Here is a 20,759-nt window from a genome sequence, read left to right on the forward strand (position 1 = left end):
GGAAATAATATTGGCCCTCCTAGAGAATTCCTTTGTTAGAGGTCATGTGCCTAAAATAATATTGACTTTTTTTTTTTTTCATTTTTAAAGAAATATATAGTCACCCAGCCAAGTAGTTCTGCAGAATTAGTGAGACCTCCACTGGAGGGATGCCTTAAAGTGTCGGTGCTTCGTTATCTGCCATTATGATTTTATTTATTGATGTTGAGAAGGCCAAACTTATGTAGGAGGGGGCCAGCCGTCTGCTTTCCCTGTGCAGCTCTGTGACAGTGTGGTGTCCTTGTGAGTCCATGGTCGTAACCCACCTAGTCACTCACACTACCTGATAAAGTCACTCCACTTCTCAGCACCCTCGCTGCGACTCTTGGTCTCTGCTGATCTTGCTTCATGGCTTGTTAAGAATATAGAAGTCATGAGTTGCAGACTTCCTTAACTTTCCAGGAACAAATCTACACACTTGCATACATGTGCACTAGATGTATGGTGTTGCTTTTTACTGTGGAGGGGAAGAGCAGAGAGGAGTAGAGTGAGGGCTGGCATAGCCCAGGCAGCTGGTTATACCCATCAGAAGCACCTGCCACTAGCCCGAGCCTCTGTTATCTTTTGAGTGGACTATTAAATGACTCTCTTAATTTAGGTCTCAGAGTGACTTTTGTTTCCTCTTTTCCTTTTTGACACCATATCCAGACACTCCATTTAAGAGCTTCCATTATTCCTAAAATAAATATCCAAGTTCTTATTATGATCTTGTACATTCTAGACTGCTGTTTTAGACCCATTTTCTGCCATTTTCCCTTAGGTGGTCATGCTGTGTAGCCTTACCAGCCTTATATGCTAGTTTCCTCTCAAGGCCTTTGCACGTGCTAAGACCCTGAGTCCCTATGCCTAGAACATTGTTCCTCCTCTCATCTCCTGCTTAATTCCTGCTCATCCTGCACATATACCACCTCTGCAGGAAAGCCTTTCCCAAGCTCTCAGACCAGGTCAAGACCCCTTGCTGCATGTGGAGAAAATTTTACAGCCAGAGGAGTTTGGTATCCTTGTGAATCCATGACCATGTAGGCACTTACATGCCTGTCAAAATCAGTTTCTCAAGCCTCCCTTAACTTATATATGTAGGTGTGGGCATGTGTGCTCATGTGCACCCGTACCCTCTGCTCTTGGCTCATCTTGCCTCACACTCACTGTACTCTTTTATAGCACATTCAACAGTTTATACCAGCCCATTGCCTAGGATAGCATGTGCCATTTAGTGGTGCTCAATAAATACCTTCAGTAAGAGAATGAATGGAGGCTGGAGCTCAGAAGAGGGGTCCAAGTGACTGGACTTCAGAGCCAGGCTTACCTCGGTCCCTGTACCATCCTGCTGCTTCTCACTTACTGTCGGAGCACCTGTAGTGCAACAAGCTCAAGCACACGCTGCAGGGCTGGCTCTTCCTAGGGGTTTTCAGCGTGCTTGTGTCCCATTCTTCCCCACAGCCCTGTGACAGTTACCTGGGAGCACTCCAGCACATGGCCTGGAGTAGAATTGTTTCCCAATGTGACCATGAAAATGAATGTTTCTATTAATTTCTTGCACATAGTTTAAAAAATCAATAATAATAAAGACTCATCACAAATTTGAGAGCCAGTGATTTAAACAGTGATTCTAGTTTTTTAATAAAGCATAGTTGCAGACAACTACAATACAGTGTCAGCCAATGTCGCTTTATACAAGCCCCCACCATAAATTCCTTTTTGAGTTTAAAGTCCAGAAAAAGTTTACAGTTACAGTTGAACTTGTATGCTTCCTTTGTCAGATAATAAATACTATGTTGTCCTTTTGGTTTTCACTGCTAGGAAACCTAGTCTAAACTCACTTTCAAACCTTATGCCTGGTGTCTTAGAACTTCAGTTTCTAGTGAGCCATTAGACAACTTAATTATTCCCTTATACATAATTTTAAATATTCCACCTGAAATTCATTTGAAAGTAGGAATGCTAGAGTTAAAAATGGTGTTTAGTAAATTATTTGATAAATTGTTTTTGATAAATTCATTAGGCATAGACTCTATGTTCGATGTTTTATTTTCTTTCTTTTGTAGTAAACAGTGATAATGCTTTGCCGGTAGGTCTCAGAACAATGGTTGTTTATATACGTAAGTTTTTCCTTGTCACTCTGTCTTTTTTATGTTACTTTGTGTACCCTTTTCTAATGAAGTGTTTTATATTGAGATAATCGTGGATTCACATACACTTGTAAGAAATAATACAGAAATTTTATGTGCCCTTTACCCAGTCTTCCCCAATGGTCACCTCTTGCAAAAGTGTAATACAGTTTCAAAAGTGGGCTGTTGACATTGATGAAGTCAAGATAATCCCCCTTGTTGCCACACCCATATCCCTTCTACTCTACCCACTCTTTAACCCCTGGCAGCCACTAATCTATTCTCCATTTCTATAATTTCATCATTTCAAGATTGTTGTACAAATGTAATCATACAGTAGGTAAAACATTTGAGGATTGGCTTTTCTCATTCAGCATTAATTATTTGGAGATTCTCCAGAGTTGTTATATGAATCAAGAGTTTGTGCCTTTTGATTGCTGAGTCATATTCCATGGTATGGATACACCACAGTTTGTTGAACCATTCACCTATTAAGGATATCAGAGCTGTTTCTAGTTTGGGGCTGTTACAAATAAAGGTGCTGTAAATATTCCTGTATAGGTTTTTCTGTGTACATAAGTTTTCATTTCTTTGGGATATATGCCAAGGAATGCAGTTGCTGGTCATAAACTATTGTGCATTAAGCTTTTTAAGAAATTGCTAAACTTTACCAGAGTGGCTGTATTATTTTACATTTCCATCAACAGTGTATAAGTGATCTAGTTTCTCCAACATCCTCAGGAGCATTTGGTGTTGTCACTTTTTTTTTTTTTTTAGCCATTCTGATAGGTGTGTACAGATATCTCATTGTAGTTTTAGTCTATATTTCCCTGATGCTACCATACTTACTGTTTTTAGACTTTGGTCTTGGCATCAGGGTAATACTTCATAAAGTCAATTTGAAAGTGTTCCCTCTTATTTTCTGGAGAAACTGTATAAAACTGTTGTTAGTTCTTTAAATGTTTGGTAGAATTCTCCAATAAAAACAGCTGGACCTGGAGTTTTTGGGGGGGTTTTTTGGAAGTATTTTAACTATGAATTTAATTTCCTTAATACTTGTAAGGCTATTCAAATATTGAGTGAGTTGAGGTAGTTCGTGTTTTTCAAGGAGTTGGTCCATTTCTTCTAAATCGTCAAATTTGTATGTGTAGCATTGTTTGTGATAGTCCCTTATTATCCTTCTAATGTCTGCAGATCCCTGTTTCCTTCCTAACTGGTAATTTCTGTCTACTCTCTTTTTTTGTCATTTTTGCTAGAGATTTGTCAATTTTATTGATCTTTTCAAAGAATCAGCTCCTTGTTTCATAGATTTTTCTACATTGTATTTTTGTTTTCATTTCTACTGATTTCTGGTATTATTTCCTGCCTTCTGCTCATTTGAAGTTTAGTTTCCTCTGTCTAGGTTCTTGAGGTGAGCACTTCAATTACTGATTTGAGACTTTTCCTCATGTCTAATGTAGTAGTGCTGTGAATTTCCCTGTCATCACTGCTATAGTTGTGTTCCACAAATTTTGATGTGTTTATTTTCATTTTTGTTTAGTTCATTTCTGTATTTTGTTTCTCTTTAGACTCTCTCTTTGACCCATGAGTTATGTAGAAGTGTGTTGTTTAGTTTCCAGGCGTTTGGAAATTTTTAATTTGTTACAGTTTGTTTTATGGCTCATGATGTGGTCTATCTTGGAATATGTTCCATAGTCACTTAAAAAAGAATATTCTGGTAAATACAGAAAAAGGCCACGTGAGGACACCAGTGAGAAGGTATCACTCCATGATAGGACACATGTGATTAATTTCCTTCTTTATACATTTCTGTTTTTCATATTATAGTATTCGATGATCAAATGTTACACTGACCATTATTTTTTAAAAGCCACTGATATGCAAATTAAAAACCAAAAAAACATACAGAACATTCATTTGCCACTTCTATCCTTTAATCCACTAAGAGAAGCGCTAGTTTTACATGTCGACTTCCTAAGGTATACTTATATAAAAGTTTTAGTGAGACAAAAAGCAATTTACATATGAAACTTTATTTACCTTTTGAGAAAAAAAAATTTTTTGTCATTATCATTAAATAGAAAAAAAATATTCTGCTGAATGGAGTGTTCTATAAATGACAATTAGATCTTTCTAGTTGATGGTGTTATTGAGTTCTTTTTTATCCTTGCTGATTTTCTGTTTGGTAGTTCTGTCAGTTGTTGTATTTTGTCAATTTCTTGTTTCACTTTTATTAGTTTTTGTGTCTTTTGTAGCTCTGTTATTTGGTGCATATTTAGGATAAGTTTTCCTGGTTAGTTGATTCTTTTTATCATTATATAACATCCTTCTGTGTCTCTGGTAATTTTCTTTGTTCCAAAGTCTACTTTATCAGATTTTAACATAGGCACTCTGCTTTCCCTTTTGAATGTTTGCATGGTGTGTTTATTGTATGTAATATATATGTATACCCTTACTACCTATATTACTGTATATAACATACTTACATATATATAGCATATAACTATATATATATAACTACATGTATACACACACACACACACATTCCCTTACTACCCATCTCATTACATTTGAAGTGAATTTCTTATAGACAGCATGTTTAATCCAATCTGCCACTCCCTGTCTTTAAATTGTATATTTTAGCCATTTACATTTAATGTAATTATTGATATATGGTATCTTAAATCTCCCAATTTTTATTTTTTGTTTCTTATTTGTTCTCTCTGTTTTTTGTTTTCTTTTCTCTTTTTCCTGCCTTTCTCAGGGTTAATTGAATGAGTTTTGGAGTTCCATTTTTATTTATCTCATTTATTTTATTTATTTGTTTTCGAGTGTTTCTCTTTGTATAGTTTTTTAGTCATTGCTCTAAGTATGATGTTATATGTATGCATAAGTTATCACATTCTGTGGGTGTTATTTTACCAGTTCAGTTATAGAATCTTTTATCTTCCTTTACATCCCCTTACTCTCCTTATTTATAATACAGTTGTTTTAAGTATTTCCTGTAAACAGTTTGAGAACCACATCAGAGAGTGTTATAATTTTTACTTCAACCATCCAAAATAACTTAGAAAACTCAAGAGGGGAAGAAAAGCCTAGTGTGTTTGTTCATACTCTTTACAGTGTTTTTTCTTCCTTCCTGATAATCTAAGATTCTTTTATTTATTTATTTTTTCTATGTGGAGAGCTTTCTCTAGCCATTCCTTTAGGGGAAGTCAGCTTGGGACAGAGTCTCTTAGTTTTTTTTCAACTGAGAGTGTCTTCTCCCCCTCATTCCTAAAGGATATTTTTGCTAGTTTTGGATTCTTGGTTGCTAGGTCTTTTTTTTCAGCATTTGAAATACATTGGGACACTTTTTTCTGGTGTTAATGGTTCCTTGTTTTTTATTGTTGTTGTTAATGGTTTCTTATGAGAAATCTACTGTCACTCAAATTGCTTTTCTCTTACAAGTAAGGTGTCATTTTTCTTGTGCTGATTTCAAGATTTTTTTCTTTGTCATTAGTTTTCAGGAGTTTGACTATAATTGTATTGGCATTTATTTGTTTGGGTTTACCTGCAAGAATTTTGCTCAGCTTCTTTAATCTATAGTTTTAAGCCTATTCTTTAATCTATAGGTTTTCAGCCATTATTTCTTTAAGTACCTTTTTAGTCCCACCCTCATTCTCTTTAGAACTCCACAGACTTGAATGCTGCATATTTTATTGTAGTCTCACAGGTCCATGAGACTGTTCTTTTCTTTCTAGTCTACTTTCTCTCTGCGATTTACATTGACTTGATTTCTACTGTTACATCTTTCAGCTCACTGATTCTTTCCTCTCTCCATTCTGCTGCTGAATTCATCCACTATGCTTTTTCTTTTGACTATTTTGCTTTTTAGTTCTAATATCCCCACAGGATTCTTCTTTGTATCTTCCTTTTCTCTGCTGCAGCTTCCTGTTTTTTCATTTGTTTCAAGCATGTTCATAATTACTCATGAAACATTTTTATCATGACTGTTTTAAAGTCATTATCAGATCATCCTGACAGCTCTGTCATCTCAGTACTGGCATTTGTTGATTGTTTTTTGTTTGTTTGTTTGTTTTTTCATTGTGTGATATTTTCTGGTTCTTGGTATGACAAGTGAAACATGAACAGTTTCATATTATGCTGTTATAGTTTATGCTTTATTTAAACTTTCTGTTTTAATTGGCTTTCTCTGACAGTCTTCCAACAAGGGCAGGGGGGCACTGCTGCCTCATTACTGTCAGGTGGAAGTACAAGTCCAGGGTCCTCACGGGGCCTCCATTGACACTGAGGTGGGGTTATTTTCATTTCTTCTGGTTGTTGGTGAGAGTCCTACTCTTCTCTGAGCCTCCCCTGACACAGCCTAAGCATAGGCAGGGGAGAGTGTCTCTCCCTGCAGGGAATTGGAAGTTAGGTCTCTCCACACAGTCTTCACTAACACCACAGTGGGAGCCACTTGTTACTACCCAGCAGAGATACAAGTTCTGGCTCCCTTCTCTGACAGCGCCCACAGGGGTATTGGGGAGCCTTGTTATGGCCTTCTGGCGGTTAGAGTCTGGGCCTCCCTCTCAGCCTTTGCTAGTGTGGAGGGGACAGGCCCAGGTTTTTCTGTGGTTTGGCTGCAATAGAGACATTTGCCGGGCTGCCCCCTTTCCTATCCCTTTGGCTACAGAGAGCAGACTTTCGTCAGAGCTTTTCTGTCTCTGCCTGTTGGCATTTCCAGTTTGCCAACTGCATCAGCTCCAAGTTAGAAAAATCCAGGAACTTGTTTCATGTCATTTCTCAGGTCCCTCGCTGGTCTGCCTTTTCTCTCCATTTTTCAGCATCATCTTATGTTTGTCTTATACATGATGTCCAGGATTTTTGGTTGTACCCAGTGAGAAAAATAGGGAAAATACGTCTATTTTCTCAGAAGTAGAAGTGTTGCATGCACTTTTAAATAATACACTTAATTTAAGAAATATATCCTGCCCCCCATTAACTCAATTTAGGAGATCTTACTGAAGATTAATCTGCATGACTCAGAGTTCTCCCCTGGGTTATGTAGAGTCAGTAACCCAGTATTCCTTTTGATGGCAAGTGGTGGCCAGTCAAATCAGAGATGCCACTGATGGTGAGGTACACCAGTATTTCATTTATTTTTCAGAAAGAGAAGAGTACTTTGAATAATATGCCATCCATATAGTAAGATGCATGCTGATTTCTCAGATGTCAAAATATGGCAAGAGTTTGCTTCCTGGAACAGAATCAGTATGGTAGTTATGTGGAAAGGCTTGCAGAGTGAAGTGCAAACAATAATGTATTAAAGTTCAAACATGTTTTATTTATTTGCCATGTTCAGTTTAACAAGTGGATGTTGGTCAACTTACAAAAGCAAGCATTCCTTTTCTGAGAATGTTGACAAGACCCTTTAAACCCCAGTTTGGTGGGTCTCTCTTCCTTGCAGAGATAAAGCTGCCTGCTTTGCTATTCAGAAGGGATTACAGGCATCACGTAGTGACATTAAGCTGTTTAACCATAATGATATGGATGACCTGGATCGACTATTGAAAGAACAAGAAATTGAAGATCAAAAGGTATGATTCTTAAAAAAATAAAACAATAAAATTAAAATAAAATAAAATAAAATTTTAAAAAGGTATTCTTTTGAAGAAAATTACGCAGTTCTTTTGTACTTTCTAACCAGCTGAATTATAAGTGAAATGGTAATTTGTCATGAAAACTTGCTTGTGGATCACATTTGGACACTAAATAAGGGTGTTTCTACTTATTAAATGTACCTCAGATTAGAGAGTCAAGCCTGATAGTAATTGCCTCATCATTGCCATAATTATATATGGCAAATTTGAGGGAAGGTTATCTAGACAGCTTTCTAAAAGAGAGAAAGAAAAACAGCATGCATTTTGGGGGTGGAGGGATGTACACTCAACTCTACAGAAGTAACAACAGAACTCATTAGGGCATTAACAAGATGTATCTAGTGAATTCAAAATAGGCTTATTCATATTAGAATAAATCATGTATCAATTCACCGGAAGACACTATGGCGGCAGATCTTAATTTATGAATTTATGAACAAAGTGAAGACTCTTTCTCCCTACCCCAACCTCATCCCAGATCCCTGAGCAGCTGCTCCCTGTGGGAAGCAGCTGCCTCAAGCATGGTTTCCTTCTACCTTGCAACCTATTTACACTTCTTCTCAAGCACCTGTGTAGTCCCTTGGAACAGGGAGGGAATTAGGCAGGTGGAACTTGCTCCTTGTTGTTCTGATAGAGAGTGGAACAGAGGAATCGTGTTCAAAGCATCACTGTTAGAATTAGCATTTATTTGCCCCTGACAACATGATCAGAGAACGTAGTTCTGTGGTCTGTGGTTCTCCATCAGGAACCACTGTGTGTGGATTGTACTGGGAACCCATTCATCACATCCTTTGTCTCAAACACCACTTTCAAGTGGACTTTCCCAGTGTAACTCGTCCGTTACTAGAGTAACTGATAAAAATGGTCATCACATCCTTAATTTTGTGTTAATTTCCATTTTTCCAGATATTTGCATTATTCCTTTTGGATTCTATCATCTTTGTTGAGGTGATAACCTAAGAGCAGCACTTCATGATTATACATATTCTTGTGATGAATATGTATAGACTTATGCTATTTTATGCTGAGTGTGCTATAGACAGTGTTTTATAATTATACAATTTAGAAAAATCTATAGGGAAAATCTTAAAATTGAGACCATTCCACCGATGAATTTTTTCTACAGATTGTAAAAAGATGTCCCTTTTCTGATTCAGTAATGGAATGCTACCGTATTGAAAAACACTGCCTTAGAAAGTGTGACCAATGAACCAGTCTGCTGTAGAGTTACTTTGCCAAGTTAGCATTGTACAAATTTGGAAGACAACATATTCAAGTTCTGTGTGTGTGTTGTGTAAGATTTATAATCTGTGGGACTTTTTTTTTAATGAATAACAAAGTTATCTTAAAATTTATTTCCATTTTATAGTTTTTACCTTTTTACTAATTAATTTATACTACGTATTCCTGCCAAGAGTAGGCTTTCTGAATTACTTTACATTTTGGTTTTTAGAAATAATTCTTTTTTAATTTTGTTTTCACAAAAATAATAAATGTTAAATTTTTAAATATTTTGTACTTAGATGCTTATATTTCCTTTGAAAGTAAGTTAAATAATCTGAGTTTGGATCAAACTCTTTTTGTCAGTTTCCCAACTAATGGGGTTCATATGTTTTTTCATTCCTTTTCTTATAGAGTTCTCTTATCCCCTATTAATCCTTCTTAAAAAAAAAAAGACAGTTGATAAAAACAGCAGTTCATAGAAGAAATGCAGATAACTGAGCAAATAGAAAATAGTCTGACTTCACTAACAATTACAAAAATTAGGGTAAGAGGTTTTGCCTGTCCAATTAGGGAAAACTTTTTATGGTAATAATCACTGCCACACTGATGTATGTGAGGATACAAAGGGCCTTCCAAAAACTCTGAGGAGAGCTTCAGTTGGCACAGCCTTTCTAGAGGGTAAATGGGCAGGTATATTCTGGGATTCTTAAATATCCATACCCTCTGGAGTGCTGTCTTTAGAAGAGAATCAGAAGTGGTGTCAAAGATCGAAGGGTATTCACGTGATGTAAAAAAACAAAATGAGGGAAACAACCTAAATCCAACACTGTGGGAGTAGTTAAATAATTTACGGTATATCTACAAGGTGGAATATTAAATCTCCATTAAAATCATGGTTTAAATAATATTAAATAATGTGAAAATGTTCACAACATAATATTTTAAAACCTCACGTCCTAGAATGATTAAAACCCTGATTTGAACAAGGTAATTCACAAAGATATGTAGTTACAAGAAAAAGTTACTAGTGTGTGGTGTAACGAGCTCATTTGTTAAATTCTTTTTTGTACTTTTCCATTTCCCAAGAATATTCCAAAAATAAAATATTCCTTTATTGAGTATTTTAAGATCATAAGAAAGATACTTTGTTTTTTAAAGGCAGGGAGAGGCGGGATGCCCCCATGTCCTCAGCTGTGACCTCCCAGCAGACCCACAGCCTTCAGGTTTGAGTTAGTGACAGAGTGAAGATGACCAAGAATGATGTAAACTTTTGCATGCTTCAGCCGACACTTTTCTGAGCATTAACACACAGCTGTGGGTTCTAAAATACCCCTTAAAGAATAGCTCTGATATTTGAGTTTCTAATTGTTCATTAGAAGCTTAGAGGCAAGAAACCTTTGAGTAGAAAGGTGGCGGCAAACTCTGTGGAATTTTTTCAGTGCAGTGTACCTGAAACATCTACAAATTCAGCAATGGGAGTGGTTTATTAGTGATATGACATCAGTGGGTTGTGGGAAGGTGTGTGTTACTTGAAAGAGTCCCTCCACTGCACCACCTTCGAACGTCACTGGGTGAGGTCATGGTCCAGTTTTACTTGAACCAGTAGTGAGGAGTAAGGAAGGAAAAGGGTTTCATCTGTTTTTTGGTAAATAAGGGAGATCAGGGTTTGTCTGTTTTTTAACTTTTTATTAGGAAAATTTCTGGCACATTCAAAGGAGACAGTAGTATAGTGAAGCCCCCTGTACCCTTCTCCTGGCTTTGTTTTCAATATTCTGCCATTCTTGTATCATCTGAACCTTCGCCTAACTCCCCACTCAATCTCTGTGATGATGATGATTGTCATCATCATTAGAGTTCTTTTTATTTTAGGTAAAATTTACAGACATTGAAATACATTAGTCCTAGTTATACAGTTTTGACCAGTGGTTATACCCGTGTAGCCCAGGTATCATGGCCCCCATCATGACATAAAACGTCCCCATCTCCCCCAGAAAGTTCCCTTGGGTCCCTTCCCAGTCATTCTGGGCTTGGAGGGTTTTGTTTGTGTTTTAGTATTCTCAGTGTCTAAACAGTTTGTGTTTGTGTGTGAGGCCTCCTAGTTGACTGTGTGACCTGAAAACATGTCTGAGAGAAGAAAGCACTGTTTTTCATCTCAAAATAACAGGATCTCAAACCTTGAGCTTGAAATTAATTTAGTTTGACTATCTATTTGTTGATTTATCTTGGTGAATAAATCTTGTAGGGTGAAAGTGCTAGAGAGCACATAACAGATTATGTATTTGGAGTTACTGAAATTTAAAACATCTACTTTTTTTTTCTTTTAAAGAATCCTCGCAAGGCTCGTGTAACTCGACGTTTCATCGTAGTCGAAGGGTTGTATATGAATACTGGAACTATTTGCCCTCTTCCAGAATTGGTGAGCAACCATGTTTATTTATTATTTTAGTATTCAGACTATTTGGCACTTAGGCCTTTTGTTTATGACCATTTTTAATGTATAATGTCTGCATTGCTTTGCTTAATAGGTATCATAAGCAAATTCTGATCATACTAGGGTAGTAGATTAACGTTAAATGCCAACCCTGACCTTTAAAGAGTAATCAAGACAGGTTTTTTGTTTTTGTTTTTTTTTGCGGTATGCGGGCCTCTCACCGCTGTGGCCTCTGCCGCCACAGAGCACAGGCTCCGGATGCGCAGGCCCAGCGGCCACGGCCCACGGGCCCAGCCGCTCCGTGGCATGCGGGATCCTCCCGGACCGGGGCACGAACCCGCGTCCCCTACATCGGCAGGCGGACTCCCAACCACTGCGCCACCAGGGAAGCCCAAGACTGAGTTTTATAAAACCAACTTTATTGAGGTATAATTGACACATAATAAAATATACTCACTTTAAGTGTACAGTTCGATAAGTTTTGACAGATGTATACTCCCCTATCACCACCACCACCACAGTCAAGATATAGAACATTTCTGTCACTCCAGAAGTCCCTCATGCCCCTTTGTAATCAGTACCCCATTCCTGGCTGCAAGCCACTGTTGACTTGCTTTCTGTTCCTGTAGTTTTGCTTTTTGTAGAACTTCGTATAAATGAAATCATATAATATGTACTTTTTAAAACTCAGCTTTTTAAAAGGGGATACAGTACACTGTCTTTAGAAACCATGACTGTTGAGATTTTTTTTTAGGTGAAATTCACATAACATAAAACTAGCCATTTTAGAGTGTAGAGTTCAGTGGCATTTAGTACGTGCGCAGTGTTATGCACTCATCAACTAGATAGTTGTAAAACTTTTTTGTCACTCCCAGAGAAGACCCAGTACCCATTAAGCAATCACTCCGCATTTTTCCTTGCCCCCAGCCCCCACCAGTCTGCTTTCTGTCTGTATGGATTTACCTATTCTGGGTATTTCTGATAAATGGAATCATATAATATATGACTATGGCTTCACTCACTTATAATGTTTTCATCGTTCATCCAATTTGTGGCATCATTTATCAGTACTTCATTCCTCTTTTTTTCTTTTAATTTATTTAATTTTGGCTGCGTTGGGTCTTCGTTGCTGTGTGTGGGCTTTCTCTAGTTTTGGCAAGCAGGGGCTACTCTTCGCTTCATTCCTTTTTAAAGCTAAGTAATATTCCATTGTGTGGGTATATCACATTTTGGTTTTTTTGTTAACAGATATTTGGATTGCTTCACCTTTTGGCATTTGTGAATAGTGCTGCTGTGAACATTCATGTACAAGTATTTGTTTGAATCCTTGTTTTCAACTCTTTTGTGTATGTGCCTAGCAGTGTAATTGCTGGATCATGTGGTAATGCTATTTTTAACTTATTGAGGAACTGCCATACTGTTTTCCACAGTGGCTTATACCATTTTACATTCCCACCAGCAATGGAGGAGGGTTTCAGTTTCTCCACATCCTTACCAATGTATACTTTTTTTTTTTTAATTTTTGCCATTCTAGTGGATGTGAAGTATATTTGCATTTCTGATTTACATTTCATGAATGACTAATAGTGTTGGGCCACTTTTCTTGTGTTGGCCATTTGTATATCTTTGGAGAAATGTTTGTAGAAGTCCTTTGCCCATTTTTAAACTGGGTTGTCTTTTTGTAAAGTTCTTTATGTATTCTGGGTACTAGACCCTTTCCAGGTACGTGATTTGCAAATATTTTCTCTCATTCTATAGGTTGTCTTTTCATTTCTTTGATAGTGTCCTTTGATGCACAAAAGTTTTTAATTTTGGAAAAGTCCAATTTATGTAGTTTTTGTTGTTACTTGTGCTTTTAGTGTCATATCTAAGAAATATATTGCAGGGTATGAAGATACACCCCTGTGTTTTCTTCTGAGATTTTTATAGTTTTAACTCTTATTTTAGGTCTTTGATCCACTTTGACTTAATTTTTGTATATTCTGTGAGAGAGGGATTCAGCTTCATTCTTTTGCATGTGGTTATCCATTTGTCCCTGTACCATTTGTTGAAGAAACTATTGTTTTCCCATTGAATGGTCTTGGCACCCTTGCCGAAGTCAATTGACTGTAGGTATATGGGTTTATTTCTGGACTCTCAGTTCTATTCCATTTGTCTATATGTCTAGCCTTATGCCAGTACCATGCTTAATTACTTAATTCATGTAGCTTTGTGGTAAACTTTGAAATCAAGACGTGAGTTCTCCATTTTTGTTCTTTTTCAAGATTGTTTTGGTTATTTGGCGTCCCTTGAAATTCCATTTGAATGTTAGGATCAGCTTTTCCATTTCTGTAAAAAATTACATTGAGATTTTTTTATAGGGATTGTAGTGAATATTTAGATTACTCTGGGAAGTATTGCCGTCGTAATGATACTAAGTCTTGTCATTGATGAACATGGAATGTATTTCCATTTATTTCAGTTTTCTTCAATTTCTTTCAGTATTGTTTGTGGTTTTTATTGTAAAGTCTTGTACCTCTTGGGTTACTTTTTTTTTTTTTTAAGAAGATGTTGGGGGTAGGAGTTTATTAATTTATTTATTTTTGCTGTGTTGCATATTTGTTTCTGTGCGAGGGCTTTCTCTAGTTGTGGCAAGCGGGGGCCACTCTTCATCGCAGTGCGCGGGCCTCTCACTAGCGCAGCCTTTCTTTTTGCGGAGCACAGGCTCCAGATGCGCAGGCTTAGTAGTTGTGGCTCACGGACCTAGTTGCTCCACGGCATGTGGGGTCCTCCCAGACCAGGGCTCGAACCCGTGTCCCCTGCATTAGCAGGCAGATTCTCAACCACTGCACCACCAGGGAAGCCCCTCTTTGGTTAAATTTATTCCGAAGTATTTTATTCTTTTTTATGCTATTATAGATGGAATGGTTTTCTTAATTTCCTTTTTGGATTGTTCACTACTAATTATAGAAATACAGATGACTTTTGTGTATTGATCTTGCATCGTTCAACTTTTGCTGAACTTGTTTATTAGCTGAAACAGTATTTTTGTGGATCGTATTCTGTATATAAGATCATGTCATCTGTGAATAGAGCTAGTTTTGCTTCTTCCTTTCCAAGGATGGATGCTTTTCTTTTTTTTTTCTTGCCTGATTGCTCTGGCTAGAACTTCCAGTACAGTGCTGACTAGAAGTGACAAGAGTGAGTGTCCTTGTGTCATTCCTGCTCTTTAAGGGGAAAGCTTTCAGGCCATCACCATTGAGTATGATTTTAGCTGTGGGTTTTCCATAAATGCCCTTTATCAAGTTGAGGAAGTTCCCTCCTATTTCCTATTTGTTGAATGCTTGTCTCATGAGAGATTTGGGGTTTGTCAGATGCTTTTTCTGCCTCAGCTGAGTTAATCATGTGGTTATCCTTCATTCTATTAATCTGATGTATTACACTGATTTTCCTGTAATAAACCACCATTGCATTTGACCATTAAAATCTGAATCTATGAGTCCATCAATTGAGTAGGGATTCAAAATAAAGGTTTCATATCTTATTTTTTTAGTTTTTCACTATTTCTTGAGGAAATCTAGATACATCCTAAATGTCAGTAAAAGAGATGATTTGTTTTCCTCTCCTTCCTTTTGTGAGTGTCAAAGACTGATAGAATAATGTAGGAGAGATAGTCGGCCACAAGATACTAGAACTGTATGTTACAGGGGTACAATAATAAAGCAGTACTGATGGGCAAATATATAGCCAATGAAGCAAAATGTAAAGTGTAGGAACAGATCAAGTACCTAAAGTACTTAGTATGTAAAATTACAGGATACAAATTAGGGTTTGACAAAAGGATTCCTGTTTTGTTTTACTTGTCTATTTGTGTTCCAGTACTGTGATGATATTATTAAATATTTTCTAAAACATAGTTTTTAGAAACTATCTCACTCATATAATACCTCATATTAATGGATGGGAAAGAATCAGTATTGAAAAGTTGTAATTCTCCCCAAATCAATTTGTTCATTGTTAATGAAAACTCAGCTAAAAGCCCAGTGAGGACCCCTCTCCCAGTTTCATGTTGATTCACAAGATTAGCCTGTAAAATCTTGATGGTTAAAAAATAAATTATCAGACTCAGGATATGAGACATCAACCCATCTTATATATTTCTGTGCATTATTTCTATAGTTTCAGTGGAAAAAATGATAGTAATTAAACATTTAATAACTAAAATTATGATTCTGGCACGAGAGAAGATTACATGAGTCATGGAAAGATTTAAGAGCCCAACTTCTCATGTTATATATATAAAAATTTAGTGGTTGATAATCACTGTATTTTAATTCAGCTGTGAAACTTATCACATACATATCATAAAGGGGTAAATCAGTTAAACACTAGGGGGAAAAAATCTGTACATATGTTCAGCCTCCCAATGTATAAACCAAAAAATTTATGAAATAATTAGAAGAACATATAGATAAATATGCATCTAAACCTTAGATGGGAAAGGACTTTCTTATAAGCCGGAAAGCAAAGGGGGAAAAATAAGATTAAAAAACATATTAATGAAAACTTTTTCTGGATTAAAAAAATGAATCTAAATTGGAACAGTGCCTCTGAGGGAAGAATATTTACAACATTTCTCTAGGAGTTTTTATGTATAATCAGACCAGTATTTAACAGATAGATTACATGTCTGTACTCATAATGTCTTAACAGTTCCTTCTTTAAAAATTGGCATTGTGCTGTCTGTATTACTGAGTTAAATTGAACCATTTTAGAGCATCTAAAATACAGTTATTTTTCATTATTCATGGTAGTTATGTTCTATAAAGTGTGTGTGTGTGTGTGTGTGTGTGTGTGTGTGTGTGTGTGTATTTATGTTCTGTAAAACTGCTGCAAATACTGAACTTTTGCTCCTAGCGCAAATACAGAGTTAGTTTTCTGCAAACCTCTAGTCACAACATTTTCATCAGTCACTCAATACATAACGTTGTTTTATATGTGTTTCTGTTTAAAGACACCTTATTTAATATGTATCGTTGATTTATTCATATTGAACTCACAGCCAGCAGTATTATAACTCAGGCCTGAATGAAGCTTATGTAACACACACATTTTTTCCATAAGGCACATCACAGCCTTCTTGCACTTAGGGACTCTAGGCCAAACTTCAGCACTGTGCTTGGGGGCCATTTTAAACAACAAAATCACAAAGAAAAGCACAAAATGCGAAAAATGTGGCAGTAAACAGAATGTGAAAAGGACACTTGTTTGCAATATAAGCTGAAGCAGTAGCCTGTTAACTCAGCTGGGAAGGTGCATTTCAGGTGACTCAAAGTTTTTCACCACCCTGCAAATATGCCCTAAGTATCGATTTGGAGGTTACAAATAAATTTTAGCATGTAGGCAGATTCACAAATATGAATTTTATGAATTTTCAGTATTTTAAAGTTGTGTTTATTTACCACTTAGGTTAAGTTAAAATACAAATATAAAGCAAGGATCTTTCTGGAGGAAAGCCTTTCGTTTGGAGTCCTGGGGGAGCATGGCCGAGGAGTCACTGAACATTTTGGAATCGATGTAAGCTCTCCTTTTTTGGAACATTCCCTCTTACAGTAACCATGCAGTTCCATCCTGCTGGGCAGGTTTCATGGGCACAAGACAGTGTTCCTCATCAATGTGCAGGGTGCAGCTTTGGTGTCTGTCACTTCACTGAGCCCACAGAGGATTGGGTCAGCCAGACCAGGGTCCCTATCTTCCCTTGGAACTCAGTGGCTAATCATAGAATTTGTGTTCTGTTTACATGGTAACATTTGATCCCAGCTTTCAGTGTTTCTTCTCTAGAAACAGTTAAATTTGCCTTCCATTTTTTCTTTAAAATCAGTAAGAATTCTCTAAGTTGTCCTTTAGAAAGTATCAAAGCAGTGAAAAGATGTTCTTTCTAATATTTAAAATTCTGTATTTTTATTTGTGTGTATGGGGGTGATATATATATATATATATATATATATATATATATATAAATAAAATAGAAATACCACCAGCATGGATTCACAAAGCTGTTCAAGGTCCCAGACAACTGGAGTGAGTTTTTCATTGTTTCTTTTGCTGAAAGGAAATGAGCCTCAACTAGCCCCACTCTTAGTGGGTTTTGCTCCTAGAGCCTCGGAGAGGAACAGTGTGGGCCCATCTGCAGAACCTGTCCTTACCCACCTCTGTGTGGTTGATGTGAAGGAAGCTTTTCTCCAAATCTTGTGCATAAAAGTTTTGCAACTTGTGTTAAAATGTTGAACTATAAAACATAAACTCACCTTAGATTATTTGCATCCCTCTACCCATACAGACCTAGAGAAAAATGCAGAGCAGAATGAATATCACACCAAGTTGACTGAAGCATACTCTTCAAAGACAAACTGACATTTGGCAATGAAATGCACTGAAGAATTTAAGATAAATGGAAATGTAATTCAAGTAAAATTTACACCAGAGCAATTTTTAAGGCATGAACATTTTAAAGAAGGAAAAAGCACTATCTAATTTCACTGTTCTAGTTTCCTCACTGCTTCCAGCAGTTGTCTCAGAGGTAGTATTTATAATGGCTTGAGTAAGAGTGCAGAATGTATGAACCTTATTTGGACCCTAATTCAAACAAATACTGTGAAAAACAAGCTTTGTGAGACAGACGCTTGAACACTCAGTATTTGATATTAAGAAATTTTTCATTTTTTAAGTGTGGTAATGTTTTTGAAAGAGTGCATATCTTTCAGAAATGCACACTGAAATATTTATAGATGAAAACATAAAAAGTCTGAGATTTGCTCCAAAGAAATGAAGAGGGCAGTAGGGGGCTTATACGTGGAACAGGATTGTCCATAAGTTGATAATTATTGAATCTGGTGATGGGGATTCTTTATACTTTTGTATATGTTTGAAATTTTTCATAATGAAAGGTTAAAAAAAAGAATAGTGCACAGGTTTCCTTGTTGGATCTGTGGAACACTTGGGAAAACACCAGATGTGATCTGACCAGTCATTATTATGGCCATCAGTGAGTAATTACAGAATGGCTGCTGTATGCAGGATGGAACTTGGTGCTGGGGGCTGGAGCAGAAGGTGAGGACCAAAGGAGTGCTGAGCTGTTGAGAATGTAGTGGGTACTCAGGAGCCCAGTGGGCACATTAGGTTCATCCACTGCCCAGTTGGTCCATTTTGGTCAGAGCCCATGATGGCCCATTGCCATCATGTTTGGATAAATTGATTTCATTTTTGAAAAGGTAGAAAAGGTAAATGGAATGTAGTACTTGCTCCAAAGTGTTCAAAACCCTGATAGATTTCTGTTTATTTCTCTCAAGTACCTTCTATGGAGAAGGACAGCTGAGACCACTGTTTTAGCAAGGAAATGATCTTATCTTGTACCTCTGAATATGTTTAGTATCAAACAACTTTAGATTTCATCTTTTATCTAGCTCTTCCACGGTGAATAAATTGTCAATGAATGATGGAATGGCAAAAAAGTATAAAGTGAGACATCTTCAGAGGTGGGCTATGAAACATTGGTCCTTTTAACGATTGATTTTGTATGACTTACCCTTTATTTTCAAGGAGGTAGTTTGAATCCAGATGTTGACATGATTAGTGCTGAAATTTTGTCTCTAGGATTGACATTGGCCTTTCCCCCCAACTTTTCTTTAAATTGAGAAATAACTCCCGCTGTCCCTCTTTTCTGACAGATTGATGATATTGATCTTATCAGTGCCAACATGGAGAATTCACTTGCTTCTATTGGGGGTTTCTGCTGTGGCAGGTCTTTTGTAATTGACCATCAGGTGGGTTCTTTTTAAAAACAGAAGTAAAAACTGAAACCTGTTGCTCCATTGGTCAACTAAAAATGTAACTGCTATTACAAAATTTCATTCTAACTTAGTTTGTCACACAATTTTTATTTAGAAGTAGATTTGTTAAAGAATCATTCAAAATATTTACATTTAGAAATTATCTCCCTTTCTAAAAAAGTTTTGGTTTTGTTACATAACTTCTGTACATGCCTGGGTCTTACCACCTCACCATTTGTACGTGCTATTTGATAGGGAGTGCAGAGATTTGGTGCCTTTAGTTTTTTTAGCCAAAGGAAAACAAAGACAAAAAAAAGTGTTTATGTTTTATAACTTGTGTGTTTCTTCTCAGCGACTTTCCGGCCAGGGATACTGCTTTTCAGCTTCATTACCTCCCCTCTTAGCTGCTGCTGCAATTGAGGCCCTCAACATCATGGAAGAAAATCCAGGTATAACCTTTAAACACAGGAAGTCAAAGATATTTCAAGTCATGTTAGCCATGCTGCTGGTTTGCCTTTTTGGAGAAATTAGCTGGAGGAAATGATTTCCCAGACAAAGCTCTGGCTCTGAATTACGTTATCTGGCAATTTATGGGAAAAATGATGGTGAAGAAGTTTTGTCCCTGCCTCAGGGTTTCGGGTTAGAGCTTCTCTCGTGTTTCTGGAGGTGAAGGCAGAGCCAAAGCAAAGCTCACTCCCTTGGTGGGCAGAGATGCCAGGAAAAGGAGGGACTAGCTCTGGGCCAGTCATCCTTTAGTTTATCGGGGTTTTTTGAGAAATTAGCTGAAGTATGCTAATTCTTGGTACTTATAATTTTATAACTGTTGTCTAGTTTTCCTCATCAGCCTTTGATTCATGAGTTGGTGCTGAGGCCATACAGGTTTACCAACTATTAAAGCTTGCTTAATGGGCAGTCGACTCAATTTAAAATGTGGTTTGGGGCTGTGATAGCGCCTCCTCACCAAAGGCTAAAAGGAAAATGGAAAAGCAGGCCTGGTATTTGTAATTTTAAATTTTATAAATTTCTAAAGATTCAGCATTGGTTTTAATTCAGAGAATCAGTAAAAGTGAGTGTTTCTGTGTGCACATTCACATGCTTGCTTGTCAGATACCTGCCACTCCTGTCTCCTCAGATATTTCAGTTTGTGGATTTTCCTTAAAAGAAAGTGAAAATATCAAGAAGAGATCATAAACATTACTGCAATGTCTATTTTTTCCCAAATTGTTTAGGGTCCAGAAATATTTAATATATTTGTACCCTTTTGTTCTTGGCCAGATAATTTATAGTATCTTAATAAGAACAAGAGCCATTGTTTTGTTGTGGAAAACCTCATCCCAGATTTTGCTGAAAGTTGGGTGAGCAGGTGCCAGCTAGTATATGCCACAGATGAAAGTTGGGGACCTTCAGAGGAGTTACTGGCAGTCTATTTGTGTGTTATTAGTGGGCAGAAGGATTTGCTGCATTTTAAATTGATGAACTGGATCTTTAAAAACATTTTTAGATTAGT

At 36.8% G+C, this 20,759-nt stretch overlaps 1 protein-coding gene across 3 annotated transcripts in view; it reads left to right on the forward strand.

Annotated features, from left to right (window-relative positions):
* Positions 1-20,759, forward strand: part of SPTLC1 (serine palmitoyltransferase long chain base subunit 1) — a 74,970-nt gene that overhangs the window by 43,548 nt on the left and 10,663 nt on the right. The window contains exons 7-11 of one of the 3 annotated variants that reach the window (XM_019936300.3): positions 7,597-7,726; positions 11,340-11,429; positions 16,893-17,000; positions 19,151-19,246; positions 19,605-19,701. In XM_019936300.3, coding sequence (XP_019791859.1) covers positions 7,597-7,726; positions 11,340-11,429; positions 16,893-17,000; positions 19,151-19,246; positions 19,605-19,701 — 521 coding nt within the window. Of the gene's footprint in view, positions 1-7,596; positions 7,727-11,339; positions 11,430-16,892; positions 17,001-17,763; positions 17,883-19,150; positions 19,247-19,604; positions 19,702-20,759 lie in introns of those variants that run through there. The other 2 variants (XM_019936301.3, XM_033857740.2) reach the window with 2 other exon arrangements.

This window comes from Tursiops truncatus, chromosome 6 (assembly GCF_011762595.2).
Source record: "Tursiops truncatus isolate mTurTru1 chromosome 6, mTurTru1.mat.Y, whole genome shotgun sequence".
NCBI lineage: Eukaryota > Metazoa > Chordata > Mammalia > Artiodactyla > Delphinidae > Tursiops > Tursiops truncatus.